A 14362-nucleotide genomic window follows, 5' to 3' on the forward strand; every position below is an offset into this window, starting at 1 on the left:
TGTTTTTTGTTTTTTAACACCAGTTTCCTGAACTGTTGTGCTAAGCCATGCCTCTGTACCTGTGTTCTTATCCACCTGGAAAATGACAGCACCTCCTTCTAGATCCAGCATAAGGAGCATTTCTATGAAATCTTTTCCACCTCCCACTTTGGAATTTCATAACTCCCTGCCTTGAGCTTCCATGGTTTCTTGATCAAACCAGTTCAGAAATATGGTATTTTAGATGGTTCTGATATTACTGAATGAGGTAAAAATCTCAAAGTCAAAATTACCTTAAAAATTCCTTAAATCACTCATAAAGTAGGCGGTTTGCTCTAAACAAACACAGTAATATGTGTGTATATGTATACATATACATATACACACACACATAGAATATAATTATTCAGTACTACTGTTTAAACACTAGTTTCACTCAGTACTGTGCTCACATTATGGGCTTGTAGGGGCAGAGACACCCCCAATCTACCCTCTTTTAGGACATTTGATCACCGAGGGGAATGTTTACCTGTGTTTCTTAAGCGTGTTCCATGATAGGAGCAAGTAATATTTTGCAAATGGCCTGTTTGAGAAAAGTGGGTTAGAGGATGTTAAACAAATCCCCCCTTTAAAGCTCCTAAAGTACATGCCTTTTGCCTCCAGTGTCAATATGCAATACGGGAACACAATATATCACAGTTCCCAAAGTTATTTGATTATAGAATGCCATTTTCACAGAACCGGCATTCCAAAAAATACTCTGGAAAACAATCTGCCTCCCTCATGCCTCACTGAAGTTGCAAATGAGAAGCCAAATGAGACACAATTTTTCTGGTTCTTTTCCAAAGAGCAGGAGGGCAGACCACATTACCTGGTTTCCAGGCCATTTTCTAAAGGGACCTCCCTGCGTGGAGGAGCACCCTGTCCCCTTGAGGGTGCTGCCTGGTTGTGGCCATGCCGCTTCTCCACGAGCAACCAAAAGAGGGGCAATGGGGCTGGAACTTCCAATGCATTACCAAGTTTAATGACAAAGGTGTAGTCATTAGGACAGCCATTGGTTAGTAATTGTTGCCACTTATTTGGTAAAATGATTCCAATAAATAAGTATGCTGTTTATTCACACAATAATTTGCAACAATGAAGTTTTCTGACAGTTTGATGTAGGCATTTGTTTTGAGATCTGGAAAGTTGGAGGGTGCGGAAAAGTACAACCAGTCTTAGCTGTGCACAAGTGGTTAAGTGTGGACCGATCCCTGTAATTACAAGTGCCTCTGCAGTGCCAAGTGAATAAAGATAAACTCTTTGGTGTCAGGAAAAGCTTCTGTGTAGACTCTGTGCTTAAAATATGCCCTTCCAAAAAATATGGTAAAAAACTGTTTAGTGGCCAAAAGGAAATTAGGCCAAATTTAAACTGACCTATGCTGTGCAAAATTAACATTCTAATAATAGAAGTGCAGGGGCACCTGGGTGGCTCAGTCGCTTAAGCGTGCCACTTCGGCTTAGATCGTGATCTCACAGTTTTGTGGGCTCGAGCCCCGAATCAGGCTCTGTGCTGACAGCTCAAAGCCTGGACCCTGCTTTGGATTCTGTGTCTCTCTCGGTCTCTGCCCTTCCCCTGCTTGCACTCTGTCTCTGTCTCTCAAAAATAAATGAACATTCAAATTTTTTTTTTAAAAAGGAAGTACAAATCCAATGTACTATTTGACTACTAACTTCAGATAACGATGTTCTCATTGACTAGTGCAGTAAAAAGACTGCAGAGTTGCATGTTAGGAACCCCATGCCCAGCTCAGCTCTGTCAGGTGCTGGATGTATATAACCTTGGAAAAGTCATTTAATTTGCCTGTGCCAGAATATTTTTCATTTGCAAAATGAGAGAGTTGAGATAGTTGATTTCTAAGGCATCTTTTGATTACAAAATTTTGTGAATATGAATGACATGTTACTTGGCTAAAGGGAGAAATCATAGAAATTTTACAGATGGTACAATACTTTGAACTACTTTGATATGCTGAACTATACTTTTTATTTTATTTTATTACTATTATTTTTCAAATGTTTATTTATTTTTGAGACACAGAGAGACAGAGCATGAATGGGGCAGGGGCAGAGAGAGAGAGAGGGAGACACAGAATCTGAAGTAGGCTTCAGGCTCTGAGCTGTAAGCACAGAGCCTGATGCAGGGCTTGAACTCACAGACCATGAGATCATGACCTGAGCCGAAGTCGGACGCTTAACCGACTGAGCCACCCAGGAGCCCCTGAACTATACTTTTTAAATAAAACTGATGTTTAGATTTTTGCTCTACACCTGGGGCAGAGCTCAACTCAGGGATTGAACCCACCACAACCCTGACATCAAGATCTGAGCTGAGATGGAGTCAGACACTTAACTGACTGATCCACTCAGGCTCCCCTGATGTTTAGGTTTTAGTTAACTTTCTCCTTATGTTTTGTTTAAAAATATAATTAAAAGAGTAAAATATAATGGTAATCTCTTCTGAAAACATACAAAAGTAAGAGACACAATGAGAAAGAGTTCAAGGTATGATGAGAAAAATATTTTAACACAGCAAACATAGTTTTCAGGCCTTAGTTGATTTCTGAAAAAAATTATGTTAGTGTCTGATACATAAAAACCATCCAAATGGGGAGTCTGCCCTTCGTTGTAAAGCACCTGCCATGTTAGGAGCCAAAGAACAGGACTGCTTTTCCAAAAGATTTGTTTCCATTGTCTAAAACTTACATATTTTGACCCTAAAAGTTGTGTGATCAAGTATTTTTACAGGAAGATTTTCTGTTCTTTTCTTCCTGGGAAAGCTTGAAACAATGATCACTTCAATAACTTCTCCTAAAAGTAACAATTAAAAGTCATATTCCTGTCGACATTAGCGGCTTCCTGATAGTAATCTGCATACTTTTGGAATTGCAGTGTACTTTTCAAACACTTTTGAACATTCATATATAGTGTGACTTATCAAATACTTAACAGAGGCAGGGGTGCCCGGGTGTCTCAGTTGGTTAAGCATCAGACTTTGGCACAGGTCATGATCTCCCTTTTCATGAGTATCAGCCCAGCATTGGGTTCTGTGCTGACAGCTCAGAGCCTGGAGCCTGCTTTGGATTCTGTGTCTCCCTCACTCTCTGCTCCTCCCCTGTTCACTCTCTTATTCTCTCATTCTCTCTCTCAAATAAATGAAAACATTAAAAATATTTAAGAGAGATAATAAAGCTACAAAGTCTCCTTTTGTCTGGTGTATTTTTTGTGGCAATTTACACATTTAGAAAGTATGCATTTGCCATGAGGCATTAATTCATTTATGTACCATCCATCCATATATCTATTTATAGCATGAACATTTCTCAAACTCTAGGCATGAACTTAGCAGAAGTTTTTCATCCACTTTGGCTAGATAAATTTGGAATGAATTGTTTCAGAATTGATTTGAAAATAAAGTAACCACTGATTTGAAAATGAAAAGAAGAGAGAGAAAGAAGAAAGAAAGAAAGAAAGAAAGAAAGAAAGAAAGAAAGAAAGAAAGGGAGGGAGGGAGGGAGGGAGGGAGGGAGGGAGGGAGGGAGGGAGGGAGAAATCCTATCCAGAATTAATTCCTAGTCTTTGGGAAACAAGAGAGGGATAGAGGATGAATGCTTCATTTGAGGGATGTTAAAACGAGGCCCAGACTGTACAGTGTAGAATGCAGGTCTGCTGTTACCCAGTGTAACACTTTCAACTGATTGTTACTTGGAGCCTGCTATTTCTAAGGTAGGAAAATCACCCACAGTAAACAATGAGCCATAGGAATCATATGTATTTCAAATAACACAAGAAACCTATACACCAAAGAAGAGAATATCCTCAGTGAACATATGCTACTTGCTGTGTTTAGGACCAGGAAAAAGAAAATCCAACCAATGATTTTGTGCTGACTGGGATTTTTTTCTGTGTGTGTGTGTTTCATTTTTAATTATTGCTTTGGGCCAAGGCCAAATGTATAATTTTCCCAATAGAGTTGCTCCCATTGTCTAAAACTTGGATATATTTTGCGTTTGATCACATGTTTTTATAGGAAAGTTTTTTGTGTTTTCCCCCCTTGAAAAACTTGAAACAATAACTACCTTCCCTGGAAATCGGCAGTATTTCCTATCCTTAGTCACTATTCTTATTTTGAAAACCATCTCTCAGTAATTGACCATATCTCAAAAAGTGATACTAAATAAATTTCAGCTCCCAGACTTCCTTGTATTTTTTTAATGTTGATCTATGTTTGAGAGGGAGAGAGCGAGAGACAGAGTATAAGCAGGGGAGGGGCAGAGAGAGAGATAGACACAGAATCTGAAGCAGGCCCCAGACTCTGAGCTGTTAGCACAGAGCCAGACAGGGGCCTCAAACCCACAAACTGGGAGATCATGACCTGAGCTAAAGTCTGATATTTAACCAGCTGAGCCACCCAGGTGCCCTTGGTTTCCAGACTTCTTAGTTTGAGCTCTCTAATGAAATTTTGTGGAAAAAACAAAGCTTTTCTTCTAAGATTGAAAGAAACATTTATTTTTGTAAATAAGCATTTAAAAATGATTTTTAAAAATTCCTTTGTTTTCTCCAATTCTCTGCCTGAATTGTTTCTTCTGAAACAATTTTGATTATTTTTCACAACAAATCCTAAAATAGTCAAACTTTGATAATTCCCATTAATTTAGGTATTCAAATTTATTTTGATCTTTTAATTTTATCTAAATCTGTCTCTGTATATGTATAATATATATGCTATATGTGTATATATTTGCATACATTTTTCATAAATTTTTTTAACCTTTATTTATTCTTAGAGAGAGAGACAGAGTGTGAGTGGGGGAGGGGCATAGAAAGAGGGAGACACAGAATCTGAAGCAGGCTCCAGACTCTGAGCTGTCAGCACAGTCCCAACGCGGGGCTAGAACTCGGACTGCGTGATCGTGACCTGAGCCAAAGTCCGTCAGTTAACCAACTAAGCCACCCAGGCGCCCCCATTTAGCTTTTGAATCAAGGGAGTAAAGCAATTATGCTTTGTATGTGTAATTAAAGAAACTAATATGAAACAGTGTGAAAGGCTTGTACCAGTTGGCTATGTCAGTTCCATGTTGAAAACCATCATATGATAAAGTATCAAATTAACTGAGGTAAACTCTTTCATACTTTATACTTCATTCCCTTTTCCCACATGCTCAGTGACAGTCTGATCCAAATCCAGTTTCAGATACATGAGTCATGGCTCAGAGCAGATCTGGAGATGTGCCAGTTTATCCCTACCATCCATCCATTCATCCATCCATCCATCCATCCATCCTTCCACCCACCTTGCCAAGAAGCCTTACTGAGAGTCTACTATGTATTAGTCACCAAGGTAGTGCTAATGGTGCACAACACTGTGAAGGAAGTCCTTGTCTGAAAAACCTGAAGAAACAAGAAGGTTTGAAAACCACTCAAGAATTTCAAGCAAAATTTGTGCAGTCTTTGGAGAAAGCAGATCAAAATGTACCCTAGTTGAACAATGGACCTAAACTCCTTCTACCATTCATTCAATGTGCTCCTTCCCCCAAATAATGCCTTTCATCAGGAAATGTTTATGGAGTGTCCAGACAAAAGGCGACATGGCATTAATCTTTCCTCTAAACACAAAATTTTCCACAAGCTTTTCTGGGACTGTGTAAGTTGATTATGTATACATTGAAAGCTGTCTTTCTCTCCCTACCCCCTCCAAAGTATGGAAAAATTTTCATTTGGCCAAAGACTATAATCACCTAGGAGAACTCTCTATTATGTCTTCTCATTCCAGACACATTTTGTATTGTTACTAGCTTCATCTTACATGAATTCCCAAGTAATTTTAGTATATTTCTGCTTCATAAAGGCCTGGGTTTCATTAAGAATGAGAATGTTGGAGTCATCGAAATGATTGAATACATTAACATTAAAAAGATTTCTTTTCTTGTCTGTGGCACTTTTTAACACTGACTTCCTATTACTGGGATCAAGGGATTCGAACTGGAGGCAGCATAAAATGTAATCAGGTACCCTGGCTCTGAAGCCTCACTGCCTTGGTTCAATTCTGGTCATTCTATAACTATTTGTGTGATGTCAGGGATAAGTCATTAAATTTCTAAATACTTCAGTTTCTCCATCTATAAAGTGGGAATATTAATAGTGCCCAAATTTTATAAGGTGGTTTTAAGACATTAATTTAGATAGTTCATAAAAAGCTATTATATAGGCTGACTTCAGTGTTAGCATTACTGTTATTTTCATCTTGGACAAAACATTTATGGAGTGAGAGATTTAGAACTTGATTTGTTACATTTGGGGATGCTGTCAATTGTCATGAATATATATTACTAATCCTATCCTACTAGTGAAATGATTCAAGCAAAGGAAGACCAAGTGACTGATTTGATTATCTTCACTAAATTAATATGGAATCAAAACCCAGCAAACCATCTCCAAAGCTTTCTTCCTTGGGTTTCTCTCAAGGGGATATTTTTACAAACCTTGGCACTTATACCAATGATACATGGATAGACTCTTCAAAATGAGTTCAAAATGCTTCACCCAACCTTGATGTTCACAGGATCATTAATCAATATTTACCAAGTACCTATAGGATATGTGGGATAACTGTCTGGCTTTAATGTGTTTTCTAAGCTTCACAGATAGAAAAACAAAATCACAAGACTTGTTACCTCCAAAGCCACAGGAGGGGTCAATATTACAAGGAAGTACTGATTCCTCCCACTACACTCCTAGTGCCCAATATCACCTTATATTTCTATTTAGCAAAGTGTTTAAGGATTTTACGTCTTCATCTCACCTGTTTTCCTTTATCTCCTAAAGGTTATATAGCAGATTCATATAGTTCTAGGGATAAAGTAAGCAGTGAACTTTATTACAGTGCAGGGCTAAGATTTGTTCATAAGATAGCATAATGATAAATTCCACTTATTTACTGAAGTGGTAAGTTGGAGTATAGGATATGCAGATAGCATATACCTTTCATAAGAGTTACATATTTTATTAAATGAAATGGTGACCATGTTTTGATTCCTTGTAGTAAAAATAACCTTTATTACTACTACCAACATACAAAAAGTTTTCAATTAATCTGTCTTCTAATTTTTAAAAAATGTTTATTTATTTATTTTGAGAGAGAGGGAAAAGAGTGAGGGGGGGAAGTGGAGGGGGGCAGAGAGGCAGAGAGAGAGGGAGAAACCCAAGCAGGCTTGGCACTGTTAGCACAGAGCCCAATGCAAGGCTCTGTCCCACGAACTGTGAGATCATGACCCGAGCTGAAATTAAGAGTCACTTAGCCAACTGAGCCACACAAGCATCCTGCCTCTGTCTTCTAATCTTAATTTAAGACGTTTTAAAGAAAAATTTTCTTTATAAACCTATCATGTTCATTGGTATAGTAAGATACACGGCCTTAACTTCTGTAATTTGGAAAGTCATGTTTCTCCCAACCCATGTCCCCGATAAAGACGAGAGTTTCATAAATATGAAATAGCCAGATGGATTTTAACAGAAATGGTTGCAAGTCTATCTGGTTGTTTAAATTTTCCCAATTTCTTTTTAATGATAAGCGTTTGGAGAATCTCTTTTTGCTAACCACTTTCAACAAACATATCAAAACAATCTACCATACTACCTACAATTTTAAAAGCTACAGATCTACCCCTATTCATTATGCATGCCTCCTTTTATGATTCAATCTCCCATAGTAAGAGCTTGGACACTTTGTGAAAAAGCTAAGAGACTCCAAGAGTCAGATGTTTTAGTTTGATAATCATTCCGAAAATTCATGCTCCATTAAACTAGATCCAACAGAGAATCCTCAGCCCACACAACTTATAGAGAAGGCAATATGTCTCCTACAAAATATTCTCTAAGCATATAGCTTCCTAAAAAAAATGTTCATCAATATGTGAAAAATATTATTTATTTATTTTTAAACCCTAATCATATAACTCAAGAAAAAGTCTTTCTGATCAATTTCTAGCTAATTGAGCAGACAGAAAGACCTAGATTTTGGTCTTGACTCAGGTATTAGCTTAAGGAAAGTGAGGCACCTTTCTTAACTCTTGTGGATCTTAATTCCATTCTTTGTGAAATGAGAATATGTGAGAGGACATCAAGTTTGCCTCAAAAACGTAATTTTGTATATCTTACCTTGTGATAGTGGTATTTGTAAGCTCTATGGCATTTACAAGGACTCTCACAGCCAACAGTTTCATTTGATCTTCAAAACTGATTTTCAGAAATAGGTGGAGTTATCTCTACTTATTTTTACCAGCAGGTGTGCTGCATTTGATATCCAGAAGGATTCACTAGAGACAGCAGCATCTAAATCACCATCCAGAAAGATTCAGTTTCCAGGAGTCAGAACGAATACTCTATAAAAAAATTTCCTGAACCTGTCAAAGCCTCACCTAAGAGAAAAATCTTTAAAAACAAAGAAAAAATGTCATGTGTGCTTCTGCTGATGTAGTCCCCAGTTGAGAGACATCATGTTGTTTCTAGGTTGAAAATTAAGTTTAGTTGCCACTTGATAAATACTTTTTAAGTGACAATGAGTTTCCAGGAGATATTTGAAATTTTAAAACAGCACCAAGACTTAGGTAAATTTGGGTTCTTGGTTTTTAGTTTTGGAGCTCATCCTTGCAAAATATTTTTATATAAGTTGGAAATTAACCAGTAAAGTAGTTTACAAAGAGAAGAAAAAGGAGACTTTTATTACTGAAAAGAAATATTCTAAATCCAGAGTGGAATTCTGAGTATCTTTGATATCTCATCAGCTCCTTTACTATAGGAAGACAAAAAAATTCTCAAAAATATGCCTAACACCTTACAGTTAATAAAATACAACACAGATATGAAATTATTGCATCTTTGCAAACAATCCTGTAAGGTAAAAAAAGGTTTTCCGAACCAAGTTCCCAATTGTTCCTCATCTCAGAGGTCAAGGGATTTCCTGACTAAGATCCACAGGTTATCTAAAGACTCATTTTAGCTATTATATCTAAACTCTTTCTTCATCAAAACCATTTTGAGAGGTGAGACACAGAAAAATGACACTGTGTGTGTATTTGTTTTCTTTCCTTCTCTCTCCCTGCACTTTACCCACACCCCTTCTGGAAGTGTAAAGAATATAGTCAAAGAATGGGGATCACAGCAACGAAGGAGGGGAAGCAAGATGCCATGATAATCTAATCAGGTAATTACCAGTTGGCTGTGCAATGTCATAAATAATTAAGTCCATATTTGAAACAGAGCATACTGTAAAAACTTGATTTCACAACATTTTATCAGTCTGAGTTTTAATCCATAACAACAGCTTGTATGGCCATTATAATCCATATTTAAGAATCGGACACTATGCAAAGTGTAATAATACATGCTTTTGTCTTGATGTAGATATATGCTATTCTTTCTATTGACATTTAGTAATTCACATATAGTATAAGGGAAAATAGTCAAGCAGATTTCGTCACTAACCAGAATAGGTCCCTTTCTGCCAGAAAAAAAAAGAGTTTGCTACAGATTCGATATCAGGATATTCTACTTACAACATTTTGTATTCTAATCTTTTGGGATATGTGCTTTTTCACTATGCATGGCCCCAAAGGCTTTCATTGTGCTAAGTCATTTTCCTTAAAGTTTTTTTATTTTCTCAATTTGGAACACTGCCATTAAATATGTTTGGAAGTTGAACTAATTTGAATTTCTCCTTCAAAGAAGAGGAAAACTACATGCCTTCCATTAGTTCATTGACCCCCTGACCTTTGCAAAAAACCATGAATTATTCAATATATATCCAATGAAAAGTAATTTCCATGTGTAGTTAGAATATAGCAATTTTGTAATGGGTATAATTTTGAACAGAAATGAAACAATCTCTAAGCATGACAATGGTCAATAATCAAGAAGAAAGTATTCTAATGCCAACTGTCATTAAACATACAAAAAATCCCTCAATTCATTAATAACTTACAAAGTCACAGCTATAGCCCTCAAAATCAAATTAACCTTTTCTGTCTCAAAAGAATTCAAAGGTCTTAAATATGAGTGTTCAAAGTTATGTGACACCAGACACCACTGTTAGTCTCTGATTCGATGTTGGTTCTTCAATCAATAAAAACCCAAGACAACATTCCTGTCTTTCACCCCAGCCTCTCAGCCGCAAGCTTAAAGAATTTGAAAAACAAACCTCTCATTCACTTTTCTATCCACAGATTTTTCTATCCATACGATTTATAAATGAGTGTCTCCAACAGCAACTGAGGAAGTGGGCTTGTGATACACTCATACACGTTTTAAAGTTGACACATCAATCAAAGTTTATGAATATGGTGGCCTTTTACTTAAACAGAAAGCCAAATAAGAAAGGGAAAGAGACTTTCATTACTTTTCAACCCTAAACTTCCTATGACTAAGACCACTTTTTATTGCAGTGGAGAAATATAGCTGGCAAGCTATGGTTATTTAGAGTAAAATCCAAGCACAATCATGTGAGTTTTATGCACATTTCATCTTTAACGGAGATCATAAAGTAGCAAAAAGGGGGGACAAAAGGGAAAAGATCCTGGTACTATTTAATCCTTAAAAAAGACCTAAAATGATACAAAACTACTACAGCGTTTCTGCTTCTCAGGTATTACATTTTTCATAAAAAGCTAGTATAAAGAAAATATCAATCTCTTAAATTAAGTATTTCACAAATGGATTAAACTGTAAGTTTAAAATTACTTGTGTTAGCAACTCAAATGCCACCTTCAATACCTGTGAGAAGGCATTTTCTGAAGCACAATCATGTACGAAAACTGCCACGTTAATTCCAGGCTGTCCTGATGCAATGAGTAAACCAAAACGTGGAGCTTACCTTATTATAAACAAATGGCAAATTGCAGGCACTTTTCGGCTTGCAGGTGTCTAGCATAGTTGATTAGAAATAGACCAAACATCTTTCATTCCAGTGAGAGAACTGCATATTCAGACTTGGCTTTCTTTCCTGAATCCTTGTAGGAGAGGCTGTTCACCTCCAAGGGCTGGTAACAGCCTCTTCACAGACAGCACTTGCTGCTCTCAACTGCAGCCACTTAGAATGAAAGTAAGAGGAACCCGTGATGCTTAAATACTGTTGCCTCACATTCACAGGATATGACTCAACTCCCTCTCAAACCAGTAAGGGTAGAGTTTCCCCCTCACAAAACTGTTAGATTACGTAACAATCATCACATGTGGGGTCCCAAACTGTTTACAAACTAAAATGTAAACCTTTCCCCCCACCCCCAAACACCCCCTCCCTCACCAGGTCAAACAAACGTGCATTTTCTTAAGTGATTAATTTCTTCCCTGTGGCACAAGCCACGAATGGAAATGAGAACAATATGGCACAAAGAAAACTATTCTGCTTGCTCTCAGCAGTGAATTAATGTAATGTTATTAAATGTGTGTGAACTTGCTACCATTGCCCTGACAGAGACGTGAGAGAGGCACGCGAAAGTCACTAACATTCCTCTCAGTTCAAAAACAATGTGTAGAAGAAAACTCTGTTTTAACGTGCAAGAAGTGGCAGTTCTGTACAACACAACAGAATCTCCTTCACGAAGCAGAGAATGGAAATAGATCTTTGTGGTTTGCTCTCGCTCATTCCCACAGAAATCCTGTCCCACGCTGTCATTACCTTGTGCCGTTTGCTCTGCCTACCTCTCCAGCTCAGAGCCCTCCTTTATCTGTTTTGTGAGCATTTCTAAAGGAACATGACTAATGACACAACTCCTTTAGTAAATGTGGCAATTTTCTGTGCTTTCTCTACCACCCACTACCTCTTAACTCTGAGCTTTATTAAGCCTGATCACACATTGAATTATTATATTTATACACCTCAGTCAATGAATATTACACACTTATATCCTTGGAGAGAAATCTACTACATAAATTCAGTTGCCACTGGCATGACCAAGGACGAAACGATGAAAAAGCACATGGCATTTATAGCAAATTGAAACCACCTAGACCAGGACTGTTCAAAAGACACGTAAGTAAACTGCATATATAATTTTACAGTCTTAGTGGTCACATTAAAAACGTAAAGAGAAATACGTAAAATTAATTTTAACAATGCTTACTCTAACATATCTAAAATATTTCAATTTCAACATGTACTCAACACACAAATTATTAAATATTTTATAATTTTTATACTAATCTTGGAGATCTGGTGTGCATTTTACATTTATAGCGGATTTTGATTCAAAGTCGCCACAACTGAGTGCTCAATAGCCACAAATGGGTGGAGGCTACTACATCTGACAGCACAGACCTAGAGTTTGGGGTTCATTCTTCATTCCCAGCTTTCAGTTCAAACATTCTCTCTTCAGAGAGGTCCTCCCTTACCGCCTCACCAGACATGACCTTCCCCAATTACTTTCCTTATCAGGATCCTTTTTATTTCCTTCATAGTGCGTCACAGCCTGGAAAGTTCTCCTTTACTCATTCATTTACTTATTTATAGTCTGCGGCCCCTAACAATAATGTAAGAAACTTGAGGGCAGAGATCTTGTAGTCAAGATTTTATCCTCAGCCTCTGGCATGGTGCTGAGCACAGAGTGGAATTTGATAAACATTGTTAAATATAAATAAATAAATAAATAAATAAACAAATAAATAAATAAATAAATAGAGTTTAGGCTATAGTGTGGCAAATAATAGAATATTTCAAAAGGTGTTCTAAGACAAGGTATTTATCATAGAAAAGATATGACCTACCATATCACTGAACTTTTAGCAAATACACTGGGTAACATTTTCCTGAATTGCAAAAATTACTTCTTTTTCATAATGTTAATGATCCTCAATCAATAACATACTTTATTTTCATATACAATAGTAAATATCAAAACATACTTGTTTCATTATTCCAGCAAAAATTTGGAAAGATGCTTACAAGAAAGCTTTGGTCCTAATGACATAAGTCTGGATATCATTAGGATGTCTATTCACTTCCTACTCATAAAAACATAAAATATTATCTATAAGACATTTGCAGGAGAAATTGATATATTTGCCTGACTGCTGTATGTGCCTCCTCCTGGTATCATCCTTCTGATTTTTATTTCGCAGATCACCCATCCATCCCTTCTTCTTAGTCCGTATTTGGGTCATGCTGACCTGGCCCCAGAAGTGGGCATGTGACGCAGGCCTGATTAACCCGTGTCTACTGTCTACAGAGCTACAGTGATCAGTTCAGGGATGATCACGTAACCCAAGCTGGTTCACTGAGATCCAATATTCTATTTTTTGCTTAGAATGTGAAAGAGTTTAAGTTTATAGAACGTAAGCCTAGAATTGCTGACAGACATATGTGCTACCACATGAGGTGAGGTTGTATAAAAACTGAAGCCAATCAAGAAAAAAAAGGCAAAAATATAAAAGGCAGACTCCTGATGCTACTGTAGTTCCTACATCTGGCCATGCATTAAGTCACATCTGCCTTCTGCTGCTACAATGGATACACTAGAATATTCACTGCAGAATTGTTTGTAATAGCGAAAAAATGCAAATGCTGCATTGGGCCATGAAGAGCAGAAGGTTAAGTAAACAATGGCTTCACCTTACTAAGGAATAGTATGAAGCTGTTAAACATAACTAGGTTCTCTACATGTGCCACCATGCAAAACTCCCTAAAAGGTATTAAATGGAAAGGACGTGTTGCAAAAATAAACATTATCCCAGTTATGGGTACATGAATTTTTACATGAAAATTCATAGAAAAGAACCTGGATGGACTGCACACCAATTGTGGCTAAGACATTATATCTGGGAAGAAGGTTTGAAATAGGGGATGATGGGGGACAAAGACAGATCTGATCATTTTGCTCAGTGTATTACCTATTTCATAAATCTTGCTCAGTGTATTACCTATTTCATAAATTCACAAAAATAAATTCATGTATTCTTGAGGTAATTTGAAAAGAACATGTTATTTTTTGAAAATAAAATGTTACTTTTTTTTGAGAGAGAGAGCATGAGCAGGGGAGGGGCAGAGGGAGAGAGAGAATTCCAAGCAGGCTCCACACCCAGCACAGACCCAATGTGGGCCTCGATCTCACAACTGTGAGACAATGACCTGAGCCGAAATCCAGAGTTGGATTTTTAATTGACTAAGCCATCCAGGTGTCCCAAGAACATGGTATTTTTAAAAATAAGATCATAATTTGATATGTTTATGTCTATTTTGCTATATTATTTGCAGTCTAAGTGGACTACTCTTCTTTATTCTTATTTTTAAAACAATGTAACAAAAATAAAGTGCTCTTCTCTGCCCCACTCTCTCCATTCTTTACCAGCCCAAACT

At 37.1% G+C, this 14362-nt stretch overlaps 1 protein-coding gene across 26 annotated transcripts in view; it reads right to left on the reverse strand.

The window, feature by feature from the left end:
• The window catches only part of MCTP1 (multiple C2 and transmembrane domain containing 1), a 525474-nt gene that overhangs the window by 326965 nt on the left and 184147 nt on the right, over positions 1 to 14362 (reverse strand). Inside the window, exon 1 of one of the 26 annotated variants that reach the window (XM_047089275.1) lies at positions 10886 to 11086. The exons of the other annotated variants lie outside the window; for them this stretch is intronic. Within the exon in view, the coding sequence (XP_046945231.1) occupies positions 10886 to 10942 (57 nt within the window). The 5' untranslated portion in view covers positions 10943 to 11086. Of the gene's footprint in view, positions 1 to 10885; positions 11087 to 14362 lie in introns of those variants that run through there. 26 annotated transcript variants of the gene reach the window in all.

The sequence above is a fragment of the Lynx rufus genome, unplaced genomic scaffold, assembly GCF_022079265.1.
Source record: "Lynx rufus isolate CCGP_SWC_20201006 ecotype Redwood Valley unplaced genomic scaffold, mLynRuf1.p SCAF_1, whole genome shotgun sequence".
Classification (NCBI taxonomy): Eukaryota; Metazoa; Chordata; class Mammalia; order Carnivora; family Felidae; genus Lynx; species Lynx rufus.